This window comes from Alexandromys fortis, unplaced genomic scaffold (assembly GCF_014885135.2).
Source record: "Alexandromys fortis isolate MF-2015 unplaced genomic scaffold, M_Fortis_MF-2015_v1.1 scaffold_21, whole genome shotgun sequence".
Taxonomy (NCBI): domain Eukaryota; kingdom Metazoa; phylum Chordata; class Mammalia; order Rodentia; family Cricetidae; genus Alexandromys; species Alexandromys fortis.
Genome location: NW_026067905.1, coordinates 3,456,992 through 3,476,081, shown reverse-complemented (window position 1 = coordinate 3,476,081; position 19,090 = coordinate 3,456,992). Strand labels below are relative to the sequence as shown.

The window sequence follows — 19,090 nt, the reverse complement described above, 5'->3', positions numbered from 1 at the left end:
TGCTTTAGTACTTCCAAATCTACTTTTGAGCTCTATCATTAGTTGCCAAGTCTAAAATTAGGGATTTATTCCACCACCAGTTTTTATATAATGGAGGAAGTAACTTTTATTTAAAGTTCTCTTTTCAGTTTCTGTATGTTTTCAGAATAACATTGTAGTATGTATTTGGGTATTTGTAACTTGAATTTGGTAAATGGTATTTGGTACATTGTAACAGGACATGCTAAAGCACCAATGTCAGAGTGTGTTCACTTTCTCCCATATAGATCAAGGGTCAAACTCGGCTTTTGTAGAAAGTGCTTTTAACTGCTGATCCATCTTGATAGCCATTAGTTGCTTTAATGTTTGTTTTGTAGTTTTAAAAATTCATTTACTTATATTAAAATTATGAGCATATGTTTCGGTGTTTTCATATTAGTGCAGGCCCTGTGGCGATTTCAGTGTTGTGGGAAGAGGTTGGAGTGTACAAAGCAGCAATGACAAGAATTTTGTGGTGGCAGTGCCTTTGCTGCTGCATGGCCACTTCAAGTTCTTCCTAATAGTGTAGAAAAATGGTGTCTCATAGTTTTTGTCCTTTCTTTCTTTTTGTAATGTTACTAGGTAATAGCTAAGAGAAAGGAAGAATCTGGAAAGATAAAGCTCTTGCTTCATTGGACGCCTGAAGACATGTAAGTGTTTGCACTGTGTGTAAGAAATTTTATTTTGCCAGATGGAGGTGACACACACCTTTAATCCCAGCACTTGAGAGGCAGACACAGGGAGGACTCTGAATTTGAGACCAGCCTGGTCTACAACTTAAGTTCCAGGACAACACAGAGAAACCTGTCTCAATCTTGAATGTAAAAATTATTTAACTTATTAAAGCAGAAGTCTTGAGAGAAATTGAATTGTACTGTGCTTTGAGGCTGTCAAGTTGGCAATTGAATGTTTAGGAGCTTTTTATACTTTTTTTAATTCACTGCACCCACTTCATAAGAAAGCTTCTGATGAGGGCTAAGAGGAGCACCAGTCAGTGTGTATAACTTCAGGGCAGCTTGATGGGTGTCCCCTCAGTAAAGGTGAGCAGCAGGTTCTCCCTGGGGCTTCTGACCCCTGCTGCCATGGCTGCATGGCCAGGTTAGGAGGCCAGCATATAACCATCTTTGTCAAGTGGGTCTTTCGTTCATTCAGAAAGCTGCTACATGGGTAACATCCATGCACCTATGGGGAAGTTTTCATTTAGATAAGGTCTTTTCATATAACCCACTATCAGTGAACTCATGAACTTCCTGCCTCTGCCTTCTTAAATTATGGGATTATAGATGTGAGCTACTATGTCTTGTACTTATTGTTTTTCTTTTTTTTGGGGGGGGGGAGGGATTTTGAGACAAGGTTGTATGGAACCTAGGCAGTTTTTGAGTTCTTGCCTCTTCTGTTTTCTATTTCAAGGCTTGTACTACCATGTCTTCCTCGTTTGATACTAATATATTTTAGATTTATTCTTTGTTGATGATGATCTTTGAGGAGCCTTTTGGTACCCAACACCCACATGGCTCCTCACACTTTTCATAACTCCAGACACCCTCTTGTGATCTCCCAGGGCACCAGGCACACACATAGTACACTGATATACACATAGATAGATATGATATGATAGATACGATATACACATAAAATAAAAACAAATCTTTAAAAACATGTCAAATTTAAATGCCTTTATAAATTGTGGAAATTGAACAATATAGATATTAAAGTACTTTGAATTTTAAATATCTTCAAATTCAGAATTTGGTTACATATACATTTTATTTTTTTTCCTTTCATATGGGCTCAGTCTCATGAGGGGACCTCTCTGTCCTTGGTACTCTTGGTATTTGCTGTACTGCTGAGCTCATGGATTGATGGAGTTTTCCTTTGTTAGTGAAGAAATAGTTAGATTTTCACTAACTTCTCTCAGTTAGAAGCCACATTATACAAATTCCTGGTCTGCCCTACTGTGTGCCGTGGTCTGTGTCTGGCTCCTGAGTATAGATGGCCTGAACATCGGTCTTTGCAGAAGTACATAGGTGTCCCTGTCAAAGAAAGGGACAGAAAAGGCTAGAGAGTATGAAGACCAAGGGACAATTAATCTGGGACAATTGCAAATTATTGACTTTTCTTTAATTCATAGTCTGCCAGATGTGTGGGTGAATGAAAGTGAACGACATCAGTTAAAAACTAAAGTAGTTCATTTATCAAAGCTGCCCAAAGATACTGCCTTGCTGTTGGACCCAAACATTTACAGGTAATTGACTTCATGACAATATGCTTTCCATTTTGAATTGCTATCTTGAAGTTTTCTAAATTTTGCATAAGTTGGGGTTGATTTTTCAGTACATATTGAGTACTCTTTATCCAAATGCTGAGCTTTTGTTTTCATTTTACCTAGACATGGCTAATTTAGCATCCTTCATCAGAATGCCCAAATCATGTTGATGATTCTGTCTTTAGAATCTACTTCCGGAGGGTAGATTTTTGGACTTGAAATGATCAACTTGTTCTTGGTTTCTCTGTCCAATAGACTTTGTAATATTTTTTATTTACTTTTTTGAGGGGTGCAGGGTTTGTGGGGATCAGGGTCTTGTATAGCTCAGGCTACCCAGACTTGCTATGTAGTCAGTGCTGCTTACCACTAGGTTGGGGCATGTATAAGCACATTGGCATTCCGTGCTTTTTAAAAGCGTGGGTGTGATATCACAAAGAACTAAGAGTTTTAGAATCCAGAAGCAGTAGTTTGATAAAGTTCATATGCATGTTCAATTCTAAATTTATTTTGAAGGGCTTAGATTATGATACACAAATATTTTGAAATTATTTTGAAAATGTGATACTGAGGCTGGGAAAATGGCTGCTTTGGCAGAGGACCGCAGGTTAGTTTTAAGCACCCACATTAGCTCTGTCTCTAGGGGAATCTCACACTTCCTGGCCCCTGGACACCAGTGCACACACGATACTCACTCAGATGCACACATACATGTTAATCAATGTAAACCTTAATTTAAACAGATGTGGTTATCAGTATTTAAGTCAGAATTTTGTGGGCCAGAGATTAAAATGAATGTGTCCTAAATGCCATGTATTTCATTTCCTTTCTCCACAAACTTTTCCAAAGAGCAGTTTAAGTAGCAGTGTGTTTCTTAAGTATTTCAGAGGCTCCTATTTCTAAGCGTGGTTGACCTGGCTATTCTAAATAGTGACGCTAGGAAGAGAAGTAGCCAGGAGTGTTTCTTAGGTGAGAAGTCACTTTTGTAAGTGCTTAGTACTCACTACAGCAGCCTGTCTGGTGTCAGTGTCTCTGCATATAGATTGGAAATGAAGTCCAAGGTCACACATGAATGCTGTAACCAAATAACATAGACTGATTACTCAGGTGTTTAAACCAGTGATTAAAAAGGCACTTGACTTCATATAGAACGAAGCCACATAAAATGTTTTTCTCATGAGAATGAATGGGTTGGCCAGAAGTCAGATGATACTGATAATTTCCGAATGTTTTCCTGTCCTGTAGATCAGGCTGGCCTTCAAATTCAGAGATCCACCTGCTGTCTCCTCCCTGAGAGTAAAGGTGTGTGCCGCCACCACCTGGCATATTTTTTAACTGTCATAAATACGCTGTTTTGGAGTAGTATAGGTTAGAGTAGTGGGGATTAAACTGCGGGACCCAGCATCCTACCAGCTGGTTTATAGCCCCCATCCCTAAGACAGTAATCAAAAATACCTTCAGAGGCTCTGCTCCTCCTGTGACTCTCATGGTTGTGATGCTGTTCAGTGTGTCAGGAAAAATAAGACGATTGGGAGTTTATTTGCTGTTACATAACTTAGATTCAATTCTGCTGACCAGGGAGATAATTGAAACTGGCACCCTAGGAGAGCAGTGTTCTGGGAGAGCTCGTCTCTTAGAACTGGCTATAAACACCCTCAGAGTTGACAGCTGGGATGGGATGTGTCTCCGTGCTTCTAATCTGTGTTCTCTTCTTTTTTCATACATCAACTTATTTTTGTGCTATTGTGCTTTGTACAGAGCAGTTTAGATGTCTTAGTGAAGATGATTTAAAATATTCTTTATGCTTGGAATTTATGTTCAGAAGTAGTTGATAGAAGTAGTTGGCTGGTTCAAGATACTTGATTCTTCTGTTTTTTAAAAGGTTTCTTGACATTAGGTGCTTCTGTGTAGCCCAGACTATCTTGGAATTCCACATTCTCTTGCCTCAGTCTTCCAAGTAACTTGGTTTATAGGCATGCCTCATCACACCTGGTTTGTATGTTAGCTGTGAAAACAACCAGCCAAAACGAACCCCCTCCCCCTCAACCCTTAGCACTGAATTTTTGTCTTTGGTGCTTCTTCTCTTCTGGAAGTTGGAAGAGACAGGGTACTTTAATGTAGTGCGGTCATAAAAAGGATTGGGTGTTTCTTGGTGTGATTAGGGTTTGAGGGTCTGGAATTTGATTGGAAAACAATTATTTCAGCTTTTTGAGCAATGATATCTTGCTAATAGCTGTTCCACTAAAGATACATACTTTATTTGCAATGAAACTATAAGAGCATTTCTTTGAAATTTAAATATACATTTAAAGTAGTAGTTAAAATTGCATGTTTAGATGTGGAACTCTTGATAAATAGAAACATCAGATTATAGAGATTTTTATTAAAACCATGTAAACTTACATTCATTTTATCTGTACATTTTAGAAATAATTGCTTTTGTTTTCAATATATATGTTTGTTTCCTGGGATAGGGTTTTTCTATGCTGCCTCAGATATCCTTGAAATCCTGGGCTCAAGCACTCCCCTGCCTCAGTCTTGAGTAGTTGGGACTGAAGGCTTGTAGCAGCACTTGAAAATACCTGTCATCATCACTGCGTTCAGATCTACAAGGATTTTTAATGTTTCTGTAGTAGTACTCAGTGTTTTTTGATTCAATTGAATAAAGAATTTCTCTTTCTTTTTCCTTTTCTAGAACAATGCCACAGAAGAGGTTGAAGAGGTAAAACATACATAAATACATAAAAGCAAACAAGCGGGGCCACCTGCAGTCTTAGTCACTGACAATGGGCTTAGGGAAAGTTGCACATTAGAGTCAACCCCTTCCTCTTTTATTTTTAAGTCCAGTATTTAGAGTAATATTTATGCTTAGTGTGGACATTCTGTGAATGAAGTAGGTCTTCTGTGGAATATATTAATATATTGCTGTAGTCCACATGTCATGGAATGGCGCTGTGGGAGACTGCACAGACACTCTCTGGCAACTCAGTTGAACAGCTTCTGAAAGGCTTTGCATGCTTGCTGCTTAAGCTGCTTTTTTTTCTTCCCCTTAGTGATGATAGTTTTGTTGGAAAGACAAACAATTGACCTTAAAAATACCAAAAGCACTGTAAGATACTCACCTTGACAGTGTGTATCGATTTGAAGTCCTAATAGAAAATATTTAGACAGTGGAAATTATCGAGAGATAATTAACCTTTCAGCTATGATAAATAGATGTGATTGGTTGCCATTTGTGTTCTTTTGCAGAACTCTGATAAGAAAAATATTCAATTTGTATTTAAGCAAACAGTGAACGACATTTGCAATCAACTAAAAATTCGTCTATTGAATTAGGTCTGAGAATTACTGTTAGAGTGTTGCCGTATGTCTGTTGGCTCCCTTTTCAGGACTAGGGTCTTTCATGGGGTACAGTGTGTTATATTTACCTACATAACTACTCTTGTTAATGGTTTTTGAAAAAAAAAAACGCAATTTCAAATTATTTGAATAATCTTCATATTTTCATTTAACCTGTGACTCTAATTTTATTTTCCTGAGGAAAGTGTTGGTTTTTTTGAGTTTTTTTCCTTAATGTAAAAGAAAAAAAGTATTTTTTTTAAAGTATCTTCAAACCGAATCTTTTATGCACCAAAGTTGGTTTTGAAAAGGAAAATAAAATCACTTTCTTGCTTGGCAAGCAAGAAGCCATATGGAATTTTTTTAACTTTACAGAAATGGAAAATATGTGTAACTTGTCAGTACTGTATCAAACAAATGTCGCATAGAGATAATAGAGTGTTGCTTGTAAATAATTGAGCAGATTTGTAATATATTTTTCTATTATGAAATGTACTGTAGATGTTTTCTAGAGGCATGAAAGTCAATGTATATATTATGGTAGAAATAATATTGAAGGAAATTGTAACTCACTAGTGCTGCCAGAGGGATTGCTAACAAAGCACCTTTAACAAGAGATGTCTTTGCAGACTGAAGGGACTGTGTACTACTGTTAATGTCTAAGAACAAAGCATTGGACGTCCTTCCAGACCCTCTCCTCGAGGGTCGTGGCCCTCCTCTGACAGTGACTGAGTGGTTGTTCCCACTGTGGGAGTACATCCTGTGAAGCTGTGCTGTGCAGTTAGACTGCAGAAGCGCTCCTCCTCGGGAGTTCCCACCCCTGCACTGACAGGAAAACCAGCAGTTTTTACACTCAGTGTTTTAAAAGAAAGTAGACAACAATATAAAATTAAACCTTTGGTTCCAAAATGGGAAGGGTTCCATGATCATTCCTCATTTGCTTTTAAAAGAGAAACCAGACACAAAAGGTACTAAAAGTATTGGAGGCTTGAACAGGACAGGGGTAAGAGGTAGGCATGGAGAGAGTCATCGCTGCTGAGGGACCCACGGGAAAGCACTGCCAATGAGGACACTCTGGAACGGCCGTCTAATGTGCTCTGTAGCAAACGGGAGTCTATTTTCAAAAGAAGAAAAGCAGTGTGTTCTATTTTTTTTTTCTTTTGCTTAAGCACTTCATCATTTGTTTTATTCTATATCTGCGAAGTACTCTGCAATCTCCTTTGTTCCTTTTAAATTTTGGTTTGTTATAACATTGCCAAATAGAAGTGTTTTGGACATAGAGTTTGTACCTGTATTTTTATTTTACTGTCTCATGTTCTTGTAAGTCATTCTTAATTGACCGATGATTGTAGACTTTGCTTGAGTATTTTTTCTAATAAAACAAAGCAAATCACATTTAGCTTCAAATTGTAACAATTCAATTTAATTTTCAGATGACATCTGGAAATACACACCCAACATTCTTTAGTGTATATAGAGCAGATTAGTTACTGTCATTGTATAGAAAAATTGAGATGTCAAAACCATATTGCTGGTTATTGATTAGCCTCTGAGTACTCAGTTATTCATGGTCCCTGGTGATGTGATGTGGGTTTGACACTGTTCCTAGCACACCAAGAAGACTATGAAGTAAGCAAGCTAGCTGTGTAACGTGTACGTATACATACTCAGACACACATTCAAGTCTGATTGGAAAGTGTGGCCCATTAATGTTTCTTCCTCCTCAGCTCTCTGCGCTTCCTGTGCCCACATGACACATGTGGCTTCCTGTGCCCTGTGCCACATGGTGGGCCTAGGATTATGTTTCTGTTTACAAATCCATGTCTAGTCCATCCAGCATTGGACAGTTTGTAGCCCACAGGCACATTTATTCATTTTCATGTATGTTACCTGATTTTCCCCATACATTTTGGAGTAGTGAGACCTCAGGGGCCTGCAAGCCTGAGGTATTTAGTGTCTTCATCATAAAAGGATGTTTGTTCTTCCCTTGTATAGCTGATAAAAATTTTGGAGCAGTAAATGTAGACCATACAGTTTATTTGTACTTAGTACGGCAGTGTTGGGACACTGGTAGTGTGCACAGTGCTGAGAAGGCCATCTCATGCACTTTGCAGGAGGCACTCCCATGGGCACTGGAGACACATGGTGTTTGGGTGGAGCTTCCATGTTGGATTTCTTAATATTGTTGAACCCACCATTTTACCAACTGTTTTGTATTACAGGGATTAAGTGAGAATCTGTAAATCAGATTCTGTGTTTCAACCACAGTAACATTGGTTTTATCTAAAAGAATCTTGAAATACGAAATATTGTAAAATTTTAAAGTTCTTTATTTTTCTATGAAACCTTTTCATACACTAATGTGGTTACACATTAATTCTGAATTTCAGATGAAAGGAAAATAAAGTGGAAAATAATTAACCCTCAAGTATTTTCAAATGTGTCTAACTCAATGACAGTAGAAAGCTGGGTGCACTGACTAAGCCTGCAATTGGGAGGACAAAGCATGAGGATTACCAGGAGTTTGAGGCCAGAGTGCGACCTTGAGTAAAAGAAACCAAAAAATCTTGATAGCTATAGTTTTTTCCCCCCTCTGTCTTACATATTAATAAAGTAGGGGCCATCGAAGTGGCTCAACAGTAAAGGTGCTTGGTGACAGGCCTAACGGCCTGAGTTCCATTCTGGGATCCACATGACATGGGGAGAGAACTCTGAAACGTCTGCCCCACCCCCAAGTAAAGAAACATCAGTAAAACTTTAAACATGCAGATGGTGGAATTTGCCATAGTTTAAATGTGTTCTGTTTGCCTTTTGAGTTATTTTTCTTGATTCACAGTTAACAATAGATATGAGATATTTAATATTGAGTGAATATCAGAATGGGTAAATGTGGTCGAGCTAGTTTAAATACTTTGAGTGGCTGTGTAGTCACGGCTTTAGTTTTTTATGTTTATAATCCTCGTATAAGTTCTAAAGGCAAACCAAATGTTAGCCTATTTAGATTTGTAATACAAAGCCTGACATGTTGATGTGTCTAAGGAGGCCTCAGGTTGCAGAAATACATATTAATATATATAGACTATATATAGAGGTTATAAAGAATAATTAAAACCATATATTATTTGGAGGTTTTATTTTTAGAGGAATGGCACTTTGTGGGGTTTTAATTTAAGATATTTTTCTATTCCATTTCATAAAATAAGAAAATTGGAAAAATCTTTGCGTAAATATTTTTCCTTAATTGAATCTTGTGACCTGGTGTAGGGCATTTTGCAATCCTAACATTGCAACTTTAATATAAATACCATTTGCAGAGTTTCTATTTGTAATAAAAAAAGGTGAGAATATTTTGTAATTTCTAATGCTTTCTTTTGAGCCTCAATAGCCTTAAAATATAGGCATGAAATGTTGTATTCTGATTTTTCTAAATTGTTAAAATTTACAAACAAAACTTACCTAGTGTGATCTCTTTTCCAAGTCAAGTTTGTACAGTGCCACACGTGGCTTTGTTAATCTGGAAAAGGCTGTAAGCAGTTTAGTGCGGGAGTTATTTTCTAGGTCAGACCCTGCTGTACCAGATGGCCTTTCAGAGCGAGCAAGATGATGACAAATGTGTGTTCAGTATCACTGTGAAGTTGTCTTCAGTGTTTGACCTGCGCAGTCTGTGCCAGGATTATATTCAACAGAAAACAAAGTGTGTGTCACGTGGTGAGCTGTAAAGAGGAATGCGTGTTGTAGTAAGGTGCAGTGAAGAACTACAGGCAGAAGACACTGTAGGGCTGATGGTAGGGGCTGATGTCTGCCTTTACATACAGACTTAACAAAGGGACCTGTGCTTGGAAACCTAAACATCCTCAATGTGACGGATTACTGATGTTACATTTCATGAACTCAGTTGTAATGTAATTATTTTGGTTTATTTAATCTCATTAAAAATACTTGTTTTTGGCAGAACCCTTTAAGAGTAGTAAGACCTTGATGAAATTGCTGTGAATGGCGTTTCCAGTAACCCTGTCCTGAGGACCTTCCTGGCCTGTGGTTTCTCTGATGATTTTTGTGGTTGCAGAGCCTTGCTGTCCTCTGTTGCAATGTTTCTTTTCTTTATTGTTTACGCTCTTTGGACTGAAGAAAACTTGTTTTTGAAATCTTACAACTTTATAATGACTTATATGTTTCTTGTAAAGAAAAATTTCACAAATTTATATTTGGATGCCTGTGGTTCTTGATTACATTGGGGGAGTCTTGACTCATGGTTGGGGAATTTATGTAGCTAGGGAATACTAATAGGGTAGAACACATGAGGGCTTGTGCTCTTGGCGCATGTGCACTTGGAGCTTCTGCGTGATTAGGTCAGCCATCTCCCAGTTAGTTCCCTCCAGCCTGCATCTTCAAGTAGTTATCTGGGACCACCTCTGATGTGCGGGAAAGTTTTAAGGTCCTCGATTTTCTTCAAATAACAGGAAAACACTGATGACCACTGGTGCAAGCATGGTGGCTGGCAGCTTGGAGATAGTCGCATGTCTCAGTTGTCTCTGTCTCGCAACATATGCCCTCTCCTAGGTCATCTTGGTGATCTGACTTTGAACAAAAGGATATGGTTGGAATTGTAATTAAGGTGGTTACACACACTGACACGTGGATCTAAACTGAGTAAAACAGTGAACATGCAGTCAGAAATAGATAAGTATCAAATCGTAAGTGAAAATACAGAACGAGAGGGCTGGACAGTGGTTAAGGGTGTGCTGTGCCAGCTGTGTATGCTAGCAGGATCTGCTGAAGGAGGTGGAGATAGGATCACGAGTTTGAGGCTAGCCTGGGCTACACATTTAGGGGAAAAAGTGTATTGCTTTTGCAGAAGACCTTACCTCCTAGTGCCTATGATGGCTGCTCATAGGCATCTGTGACTACAGCCACACAAGATCCAGCACTCCACGGGCTTACACTTAACCTACACAAACACATGCATTTTAAAAACAGTTTGCTGTTGCTCATCATTAATGAAAACTAACTTGTAACCCATGTGTGTGCTACAGTTAGAACCGACAGAATGCTATCAGAAATCAGCCTTGTCATTTTAGGAAAAGAATGTCTTGGTTAATACACAGAGGAAGGTTTGATGGTGACATTTGTTCATGTACATCATTCCATTTGCTCTGCCTTCTGCTTTCATGACGGGTCTCATTTTCTCTTCAAATTCTAGATGGGAGCTCTTTTTAAAGTTTATCAGTATTTTTGTCACTCAAGTGTAATGACTAAATGAAGAAAAGTTGACAATAGAGAAAACTGGATTTTCCACTTTTCCCTTGCAGCCAATTGAAGTAGGTACCAGTCCAGTTAGGGACAATAGTTTTCTATGTTGGGACCCACGGGCCCCAACACAGAAGAGATGAAGAATTTGCTGACTTGTTTTGGATTGCTGGGACCAGGGGCCCTGTGCCTTTAGGCTACTGCTACCACTGTCCAAACCCCTGCTTCTGGCTGTAGCACCACTCTGCCTTGTCAAATTTTCGACAGTGTGATTTGGGATGGATTTCCCTACACTCCAACATGGGCGCTACTGGGGCAAGTAGTTCTTAGGAACAAGCTTGTTGCCCTATCAATGCTACGAGACATTATATATAATGTCTGTATAGAATCCACAGAAGTAAAACAGTCCATTTTGTACATTTTAGAAATAGATTTCAGCTGGGTGGTGGAGGCAGAGGTGGGCAGATCTTGGAGTTCCAGGCCAACCTGGTCTACAGAGCTAGTTCCAGGACAGCCATGGCTGTTACATAGAGGAAACCCTGTCTTAAAGGAGGGAAAATATATGCAGAGAAACCCTTCCTCGAAAACCTTTCAGTTGTGGGTTTAGTAGTGAATTCCTACCCCTTATCCCTCTGATAGTGGGAATTGAATTTGGGCCAAGAACTCCACTGAGCTGTGTTCCCAGTATGCCCCCAACATTCAGGCTGTCCTTGAAGGTAGGGTTTTTTTTTTTTTTTTTTTTTTTTGCCTTAGCCTCCTGAGTCCTGGGATAAAAGATAAACATTGCCACTTTTTATGGCTCCAATAACTTCTTGAGCTTTAGATGTATGTGGGATGGGAATTGACAGACCGTATTCAAGTGAGTTAATGGCGTCGGGATGCAAATGCTTTAAAGAAATGGAGCTAAGTGAATTTGTGGTGTGGTTTTTAAACAGGTAGATTTAAGTGTCAGGAGCCATTTCTCCCCAAAATTGGCAGAGCCTATCCCACACCCAATTATCTGTTAATAGAGAGCTATCTGTTAGCGGAAGCCGCCCCACATTCTAACTATCTAGAGAACTAGGTTTAAGAGTTTATCATTTTCCCTCTCTAGAAGTTTGGGTGAGTCTGGGCTTAAGCAGGACTTAGTAAGGACCTTGGACACCTAAACAACCAAGGAGCAGGTGGGATGCAACTTAGTTTTGAGGCAAAGTCATATCGTTGGCTAGCTTTGGACTCAGACTCTGCCTGCCTCTGCCTCCCTTGTGCTAGGATTAAAGAAAGATGTGTGCCACCACACCCAGCTTCTTCCTCCTCCTACTCCTCATAAACTGGTATACTTACCAGCTGCCACATGATGAAAGAGCAAACCAATATAGTTCAAGTCACACATCAATACTGCCTTGCTGTCCTGTGTATCCATACTGAAGTCAGCATCCTGAATCCTGTGGAATAATGGGGATAAACTACCATTAACATTGTTGTGTGGAAATAGGGAGTAGATACCAAAAACCAAGTGCCAGGCAGTTCTGTGACCCTCTGAGGCCAGGACTCTGCCCTCCATCACATTTGGGAACACTACCTGCAAGGTTCTGACATCTGTCTCTGGCAGGGTTACATCGCTTCTCTTCCTGCCTTCTCCCAGCATTCTGTTTAGTTTTCCCCACCTACCTAAGTTCTGCCCTATCAACAGTCCAAGCCAGTTTCTTTATTCATTAATGGTAATCACAGCATACAGAGGGAAATTCTACATCATTACAACAGTCTAATATTTGAACTTTTTTTTTTAACCTAAGAGCTTTAAAGCTTAAATGCATGGTTGTTTTGTTAGTCAGATGGCAAAGGCACTTTCAATTAAAAAAAAAAGATCTTGTGTATAAATGTTTTTGCCTGCGTGTATGTAAGCAGCACTTGTGTACAGGGGGCCTCAGGAGGGCAAATGATGGTGGAGGCATTGAACGCTTAAAAGAAATCCCACACATAGCTGGATGGTGGTGGCGCACGCCTTTAATCCCAGCACCGGGAGGCAGAGGCAGGTGTATCTCTGTGAGTTCGAGGCCAGCCTGGTCTACAAGAGCTAGTTCCAGGACAGCCAGGGCTGTTACACAGGGAAACCCTGTCTCAAAAAAATCAAAAAATAAATAAGGAAAGAAAGAGAAAGAAAATTCCACACTAGCAAATAGCCAGAAAATCTTGCTCTGGATTCTTCTCTGTGAAGCGGGAACAAAATGACCCTTTATTACCAATCTTGTCAGCTTTCTTCAGGTGGGCTGATTGCTGCCTGAGATCCTGTCTGTATTTATTCCTTATTCGCCTGGAAAAGCTGCCATCTTCAGGAAACCATACAAAGAATTGTTTTGGATTTCTACTCGAGATTTATCAGGGCTCGAATGCTTCCTGCGCAGAACACACAGCTATCCCAGTTTCCAATAATGCAATAAAGACCATTTGCGATTTTAGCATTAAACATTTACAGAAGTGGGGCTGGAGAGACGGCTCAGCAGTTAAGCACACTGGTTGCTCTTCCAGAGGACCGGGGTTCAATTCCCAGCACCCACGTGGCAGCTCACAACAGTTACTTCGGTTCCAGGGATCAGACACCCTCACACAGACACACACACACAGGCAAAACACCAATGCATACGAAATAAGTTTTTAAAAATTCACAAAGATTGTTTCCTCCTGAGAGAGCAGCAAAGAAGCTTCTGCTTTTAGTACTGTCCCGTTGAGGAAAGGCAGCAAAGGTGTGGGAGGAAACTCCAGCTAAAGCAAGGCGACGAGGACGTCCTAAGGGAGCTAAGTGCTGTTTGCTTGCTTGTGAGAGGGAATTCTGCCTTTAGAGAGATACGGGGTGCTGACTCACACATAATATGCAAGGATCAGTTTTCTTGTTTTGCCACGGAATCCTTTTAAAGCAACCTGCTGGCAAGAGGCATTAGTTCTCTTTCTGTTCCTGTGACAAATGACCCGAGACTCGGTAGCATAAAGAAAAGTTTATCTTGCTCGTGAGAGTTCAAGAGCGCGGTAGTGGCGTCAGCATGGCATCTGTCCAGGGTGTCTCTATCAAGAAAGCATGGCAGAGGGCCTCACAGGAAGAGAAAGCAGGCTGGGCAGGGTGCCTCCTGAAGCCTCCATTGTCATCGTGCCCCTTCGTCCTCATCCAGTCACACCTCCCCAAAGCCTCACCTTCAAGTTCTTGGCCAACACAAATGAGAAAATCAAGTTTTCAACACAGGCACTTTGAGAGCACAAATTCAAACCACCGCATTTTCTAAATCTCCGTCAAGAACGGAAGTGTGTTCTGGGGCCCTCGGCCTTTCCCTCGGTGCTTGTTGAACTCTGTCCCCCACACCCCCATTTAAAAACTGCTATGCAACTGGGATGGCTTCCGGGTGACAATGAGGAGTTAGAGGTTTACGCCCAGTTGCAGATCTGAGACTCAGCTTGTTTGAAAATCTGAGCTGCGAGCCAGTGTCTGCCATGGTAGTGGTGGGCGGTGGTGGGGGGGGGGGGGGGGGGGTGGTGGGCGCTGTCGGAAGGGAACAAGCCCCATTGGTGGCTTTGTGTGTTTGCTCTAAACTGCATTCGTTTTGTTGCTGTGACAAAAATGCTTGAAAACAAACAAAAACAACTAGCGGGAGGGAGTGAGTGAGTGAGGGAGGGAGGGAGGGAGGGTTTATATTAGCCGACAGTTGAAGATACAGTCCATCATTGTGCGGAAGGCAGGGTGGAAGGGTCATGAGGCAGCTGAACACACTGAGACCACAGTCAGGAAACAGAGATGAATGCTGCTGCTCAACCCATTCCCCCTTTAATTAATTAAAAATATGGGGGTGGAAGAGATGGCACAGTGGTTAGGAGTCCTTGGTGCTCCAGAGGACAGGGGTTGGGTTCAATTTCCTTCCAGTACCCACATGGAAGCTAGTGACTAGCTCCAGCCCCCTCTTCCGGCCACTGCAGGCACTTCCTGTGCATGGTGCACAGGCATACACAAAGGTAAAACACCTATATACATAAAATTTTAAAAATCTAAATTATTTTAAAAAGATTTTGTGTGTGTGTGTGTGTGTGTGTGTGCGCGCGCTCGGGTGCATGTATGTTCACCAGGAACGTGCAGAGGTCAGATCCCCTGAAGCTGGAGTTCCAAGTCTCTGTGTGCTGGGAACCAAACAAGCCTGCTGCAAGAGCCTCCAATACAGCTGAGTTGAACCCCCATCCCCCAGCTCTTTTTCCTTTTCACGCATTCCAGGACTGCAGCCAATGGCATGACGTTACTTATACTCAGAGGAGGGTTTCCCTCCTCTGAGTTCTCTGGAACTCCTCACACATGACTGAAAGGTATGTCTCTTAGATGATTCTCAGTCCAGGTCAAATTAAGAATGAAGATTAACCTTCACAATAACCAAGTACACCCACACCAGAAAGCAAACCAGAACTCACCGACAAAGGCAAGCCCACAGAGATCATATCAGCCCTTTCTTCAGCAGCCCTAGCAGCTGGGGGCCGCCCTGAGTGATCCATTGCAAGGGCTGAGAGAAAGGACTGCCAGAGAAGATGACCCCTGCAAAAAATATCCTTTGACTCATGGAGAGAGAAGGGTGCTTCAAGACTCAGAATCCCAGCACGTGGGAGGCAGAGGCAGGAGGATCTCTGTGAACTGGAGGTCAGCTGGGACCACATGGCGAGACCTGCTTTAAAAACAAGGACACCAATGAAGGCAGCTCGTGACCAGTCAGCAAGAATTGCAGAAGATACTAAAAGGAACACTTCATACTAAGGAGAAAGACACTCTCAATCACAGGCACAGGAAAAGGTTAATTTTGTAGGAGGAAAGATGAATGAAGGAGGTCCGCCATAGCCAGGAGACCTCTAGTAGTACAGGAGAGAAAGAAAGGAATAAACAATAACCAAATTCACTGACTAAAACCAAACAGAATCACAGGAATTAGTGAAATATATAAAATTTCTCAGTCACTGGAATGCCCTCCCTATACTTTCTATGGTTTCTGTCTTATTATTTTTATGCATCTTCTTATTCTTTACTTATATTTCTTCAATTCCCACACTCCTACCCTGATAAGTATTTTTGCCAAGGCCAGTCCTCAACACGTAGCTCCAGTTCCAGGGCATCCGATGCTGTCTTCTGACCTCCACAGGCACCAGGCACACCGGCAGTCACCATTTCCTGGGCAGAGGGCTCCTGGACCGTGTGAGGCTGGAGAAAGTGAGCCGAGGGTTTCCGTGCAAACATCCATTTCTGCTCTCTGGGTCTTGACTGTGGATGCAGTGTGACCAGCTGTGTTTAGCTCCTGCTGGTGTGACCTTTCCCACGAGGAACTATAACCTGGCACTGGAAGCCAGTATAACCCCCTTCCCCCCTAAGTTGCTTTGGTCAAGGTGTTTTATCATAGCAAAAGAGAAGCTAAGACGCCAGTGAACGGCCAAGTGACCAACACTCTGTTTGTGCCTTTGAAACTCCTTTTTCTTTCTCTTCCTGAGAGCTGTAGTGATATTTTTTTCGTTGGGACCACCAGCCTGCAAACAACCAAACAGAGGCTTATTATTAATTATGAAATCTTAGACTTTTTTCTGACTAGCTCTTGTAACTAATTGTTTCTTCAATTTTTTCCTTTTCCTTTCTTTGCTTTTTTTTTTTTTTTTTTTTTTTTTTGAGACAGGGTTTCTCAGTGTAGTCTTGGCTCCCCTGGAACTCTTCTGTAGACCAGGCTGGCACCAAACTCATTAAGAGCTGCCTGCCTTTGCGCATGCGCTGCCACCACCACCACGTGCCTGTTTCTATGTTCTATCACGTTACTTGGTTAACTTTCCTCTGTCCTGTGTGTCCAACTTATTCCACTTCCCATTGGTGTCTCCTGTGCACCTAGATTCCTTCTCCTCTTGGTTTCTCTCCCCAGAAATCCCTATCAGCCTCTGGAGTGTTGGGATCACAGGTGTCCATCACACTGAGGTCAGGTCCCTTGTGGAACCTTGAGCTCACTGATTGGCTGAGCTGGCTGAACTTGGGATCCACCTGTTTCTGCCTCCCCAGTGCTGGGGTTACAGGTATGTGTTGCCACCCTAGTTTTTCCTTTACATGGGTGCTGGGGATTCCAACCTAGGTAACAAGCATGTTACCAACTTCGCCATCTGGTGTGTATACACATGTACATAGTTTAATCTAGGCTCTCGGGGCTGTAGAGACAGCTCAGGGGTTAAGAGCACTTGTTCTTGTAGAAGACCCAAGTTCAATTCCCATCACCCACTTGGTGGCTCATAGCTGTCTGTAGTTCCAGATTTAGGGAATCTGACATCCTCTCTTGGTTTCTGTGGGTCCTGGATGAATATAATGCACAGGCACCCAGGCAAGCAACAACAATACACATAGAATTTGAATCTGGATTCTGCATATGAGAAAACATGAGTGTGTTTCCTTTCTTCTTCCAACTAGGATGCACACACACACACACACACACACACACACACACACACACACACTAGGAGATGGGGGCTGCAGAAATCAAGGCAGAGGTCATACCTTGAGAAAGAATGAGCGTTCTCCGTCTGCTGCCTTGGAGAGTCTAGGGCAGGTGTCTGGGATAGGGAGGTTGAAGTTCTACCTCAGAAGCTCAGGGTTAGGGGGTGCTTGGTCCCCATATGGGGGAGAGAGGGCAAGCCTTGGGTCAACACTAGGATCCTGGTGAATTTCCTGGAGGCTGCTGAGTCTGTATAAGGGAAGGCAAAGCTAACGCTCCGAGACCACTCCGCACCCCTCAGGGCCCCAGCCACGCGCAGTGCGTCTGACCAGCCCACGCACTGAGATGCCCAAGCGCTCGCAAGGCTCATCTGCTTCTCTGCAGGAGAATCTTAGGATTCGGATCTTGTTTCACCCTGAAGGGAGCAGTATTCTCAACGCTGCCATTGTCCGTTCTTTCTCCATTGCATGATGGGAATGTCCCGTTTCCAAATCCAGGTGAATCCAATTGCCGTAGCTCAGTATATAGGATGAAAGAGCCCTCGCCTTCCCCCAGCTTTCGTTGAAAGATGAAGATTATGAGTGGTGAAGGAAGAGAGGGAGCTCTGGGCCACACCCACACCTTCCTGCTGGCAGGACCACGCTGGAGCCAGCGCCTCTCAGTTGAGCCTCATCTGTTTTGCGTGTCCGGCAGATTGGGCGTGTGAGAATTGATCAGTGTGGAGTCTGGGAAAGTGAGATCTTCGGTACTCTAGTCCATCAAAATAATCAGCTGGGAAAGCAAGAACATATTCGGCGACTTACATAGACTTTTCTGGGGTATTCCAAGAATGCTGTGTGTTAAACAGGATTTTACAAACTCCACTGATTGTTCCTGTGGGAAAGTGTGTTCTGACTTTCAACTCTGGATGTCTGGAAGATATCTCCACCTGTCACGATTCCAGAAGGATTCCCAGGAATTTTGCTGTTTGATGTCAATTGAGGGAGCAGTACCCTCTTTTCCCGGAGGCTCCACAGAGTAAGAACACATGGTGGGGGTGAGCATTGGTTTTTATCCCCACGGAGAAGGGGAATTTTCTAGTAATAAGATCAGTGTTTCTAGGGCCAGAGTTCTAGCCATACACATCTTACGGAAAGACAAGAAGCTTGGAAGCTGCTGGAACGGAGCCCAGAGCTCAGGACTTGAGGAAACAGCCAGAGTTCTCTTGCCTGTACTTGAGGCTTGGCTTCTTCCCATGCTAGCCAGGACTGTGTATGACCGACAGCATCCCCGGATCTTGGCCTCTCTTCAAAGCCTATCTGGCACCGAGTGTGACGTTGATGCAGTGCCTCATTTCCCTTTTCACTCTGGGGACAAATGAAATTGGCTCCACGCCTGGGCATGCCTCGTGAACTCATGGAAGGGGGTAAGACTCAGCGTGGCCAGCACCTGGCAGCCTCTGTCTGTGCTTTGAAGAAAACGTTATTTCTCAACGGCTTCATTGATTAGAACTAGAAACGAAATATTTAATCTATCTTGCTCAGATTTGGTTTACAGAAAGATCTGAATAAAAATCCGAAATAGTGGCTGAAGTTTTCTTGATGCCACTCTCTGTGCACGGTGATTCACGCACAGGGCTTGTGTTATATGCTCCATAAGTATGTCTTACCGTGACACAGGGGTGAAGTTGCCTAACGATGCCTTTCTCAGCAAGCACCACAGTGGCCAAGTGATTCACCAATCACTTGCACACTGTATTCACTCTGTATTCACATGCACACTGAAACAGTAG

General features: G+C 42.1%; 1 protein-coding gene and 1 long non-coding RNA gene across 6 annotated transcripts in view; one reads left to right on the top strand and one right to left on the bottom strand.

The window, feature by feature from the left end:
* Positions 1-9,822, top strand: part of Aebp2 (AE binding protein 2) — a 41,264-nt gene extending 31,442 nt beyond the window's left edge. For 4 of the 5 annotated variants that reach the window (XM_050135205.1, XM_050135202.1, XM_050135207.1 and 1 more), the window contains exons 6-9: positions 601-668; positions 2,150-2,263; positions 4,977-5,003; positions 5,531-9,822. In XM_050135205.1, the coding sequence (XP_049991162.1) occupies positions 601-668; positions 2,150-2,263; positions 4,977-5,003; positions 5,531-5,576 (255 nt within the window). In that variant the 3' untranslated portion in view covers positions 5,577-9,822. The remainder of the gene's footprint in view (positions 1-600; positions 669-2,149; positions 2,264-4,976; positions 5,004-5,530) is intronic. The other variant, XM_050135204.1, reaches the window with a different exon arrangement.
* Positions 6,729-12,902, bottom strand: LOC126497302 (uncharacterized). Its single transcript, XR_007590573.1, has 3 exons — positions 12,191-12,902; positions 10,486-10,568; positions 6,729-10,198 (listed from the first exon to the last, which is right to left on the bottom strand). It is a non-coding gene; the product is annotated as an uncharacterized lncRNA (long non-coding RNA).
* Positions 12,903-19,090: the final 6,188 nt, after the last annotated feature.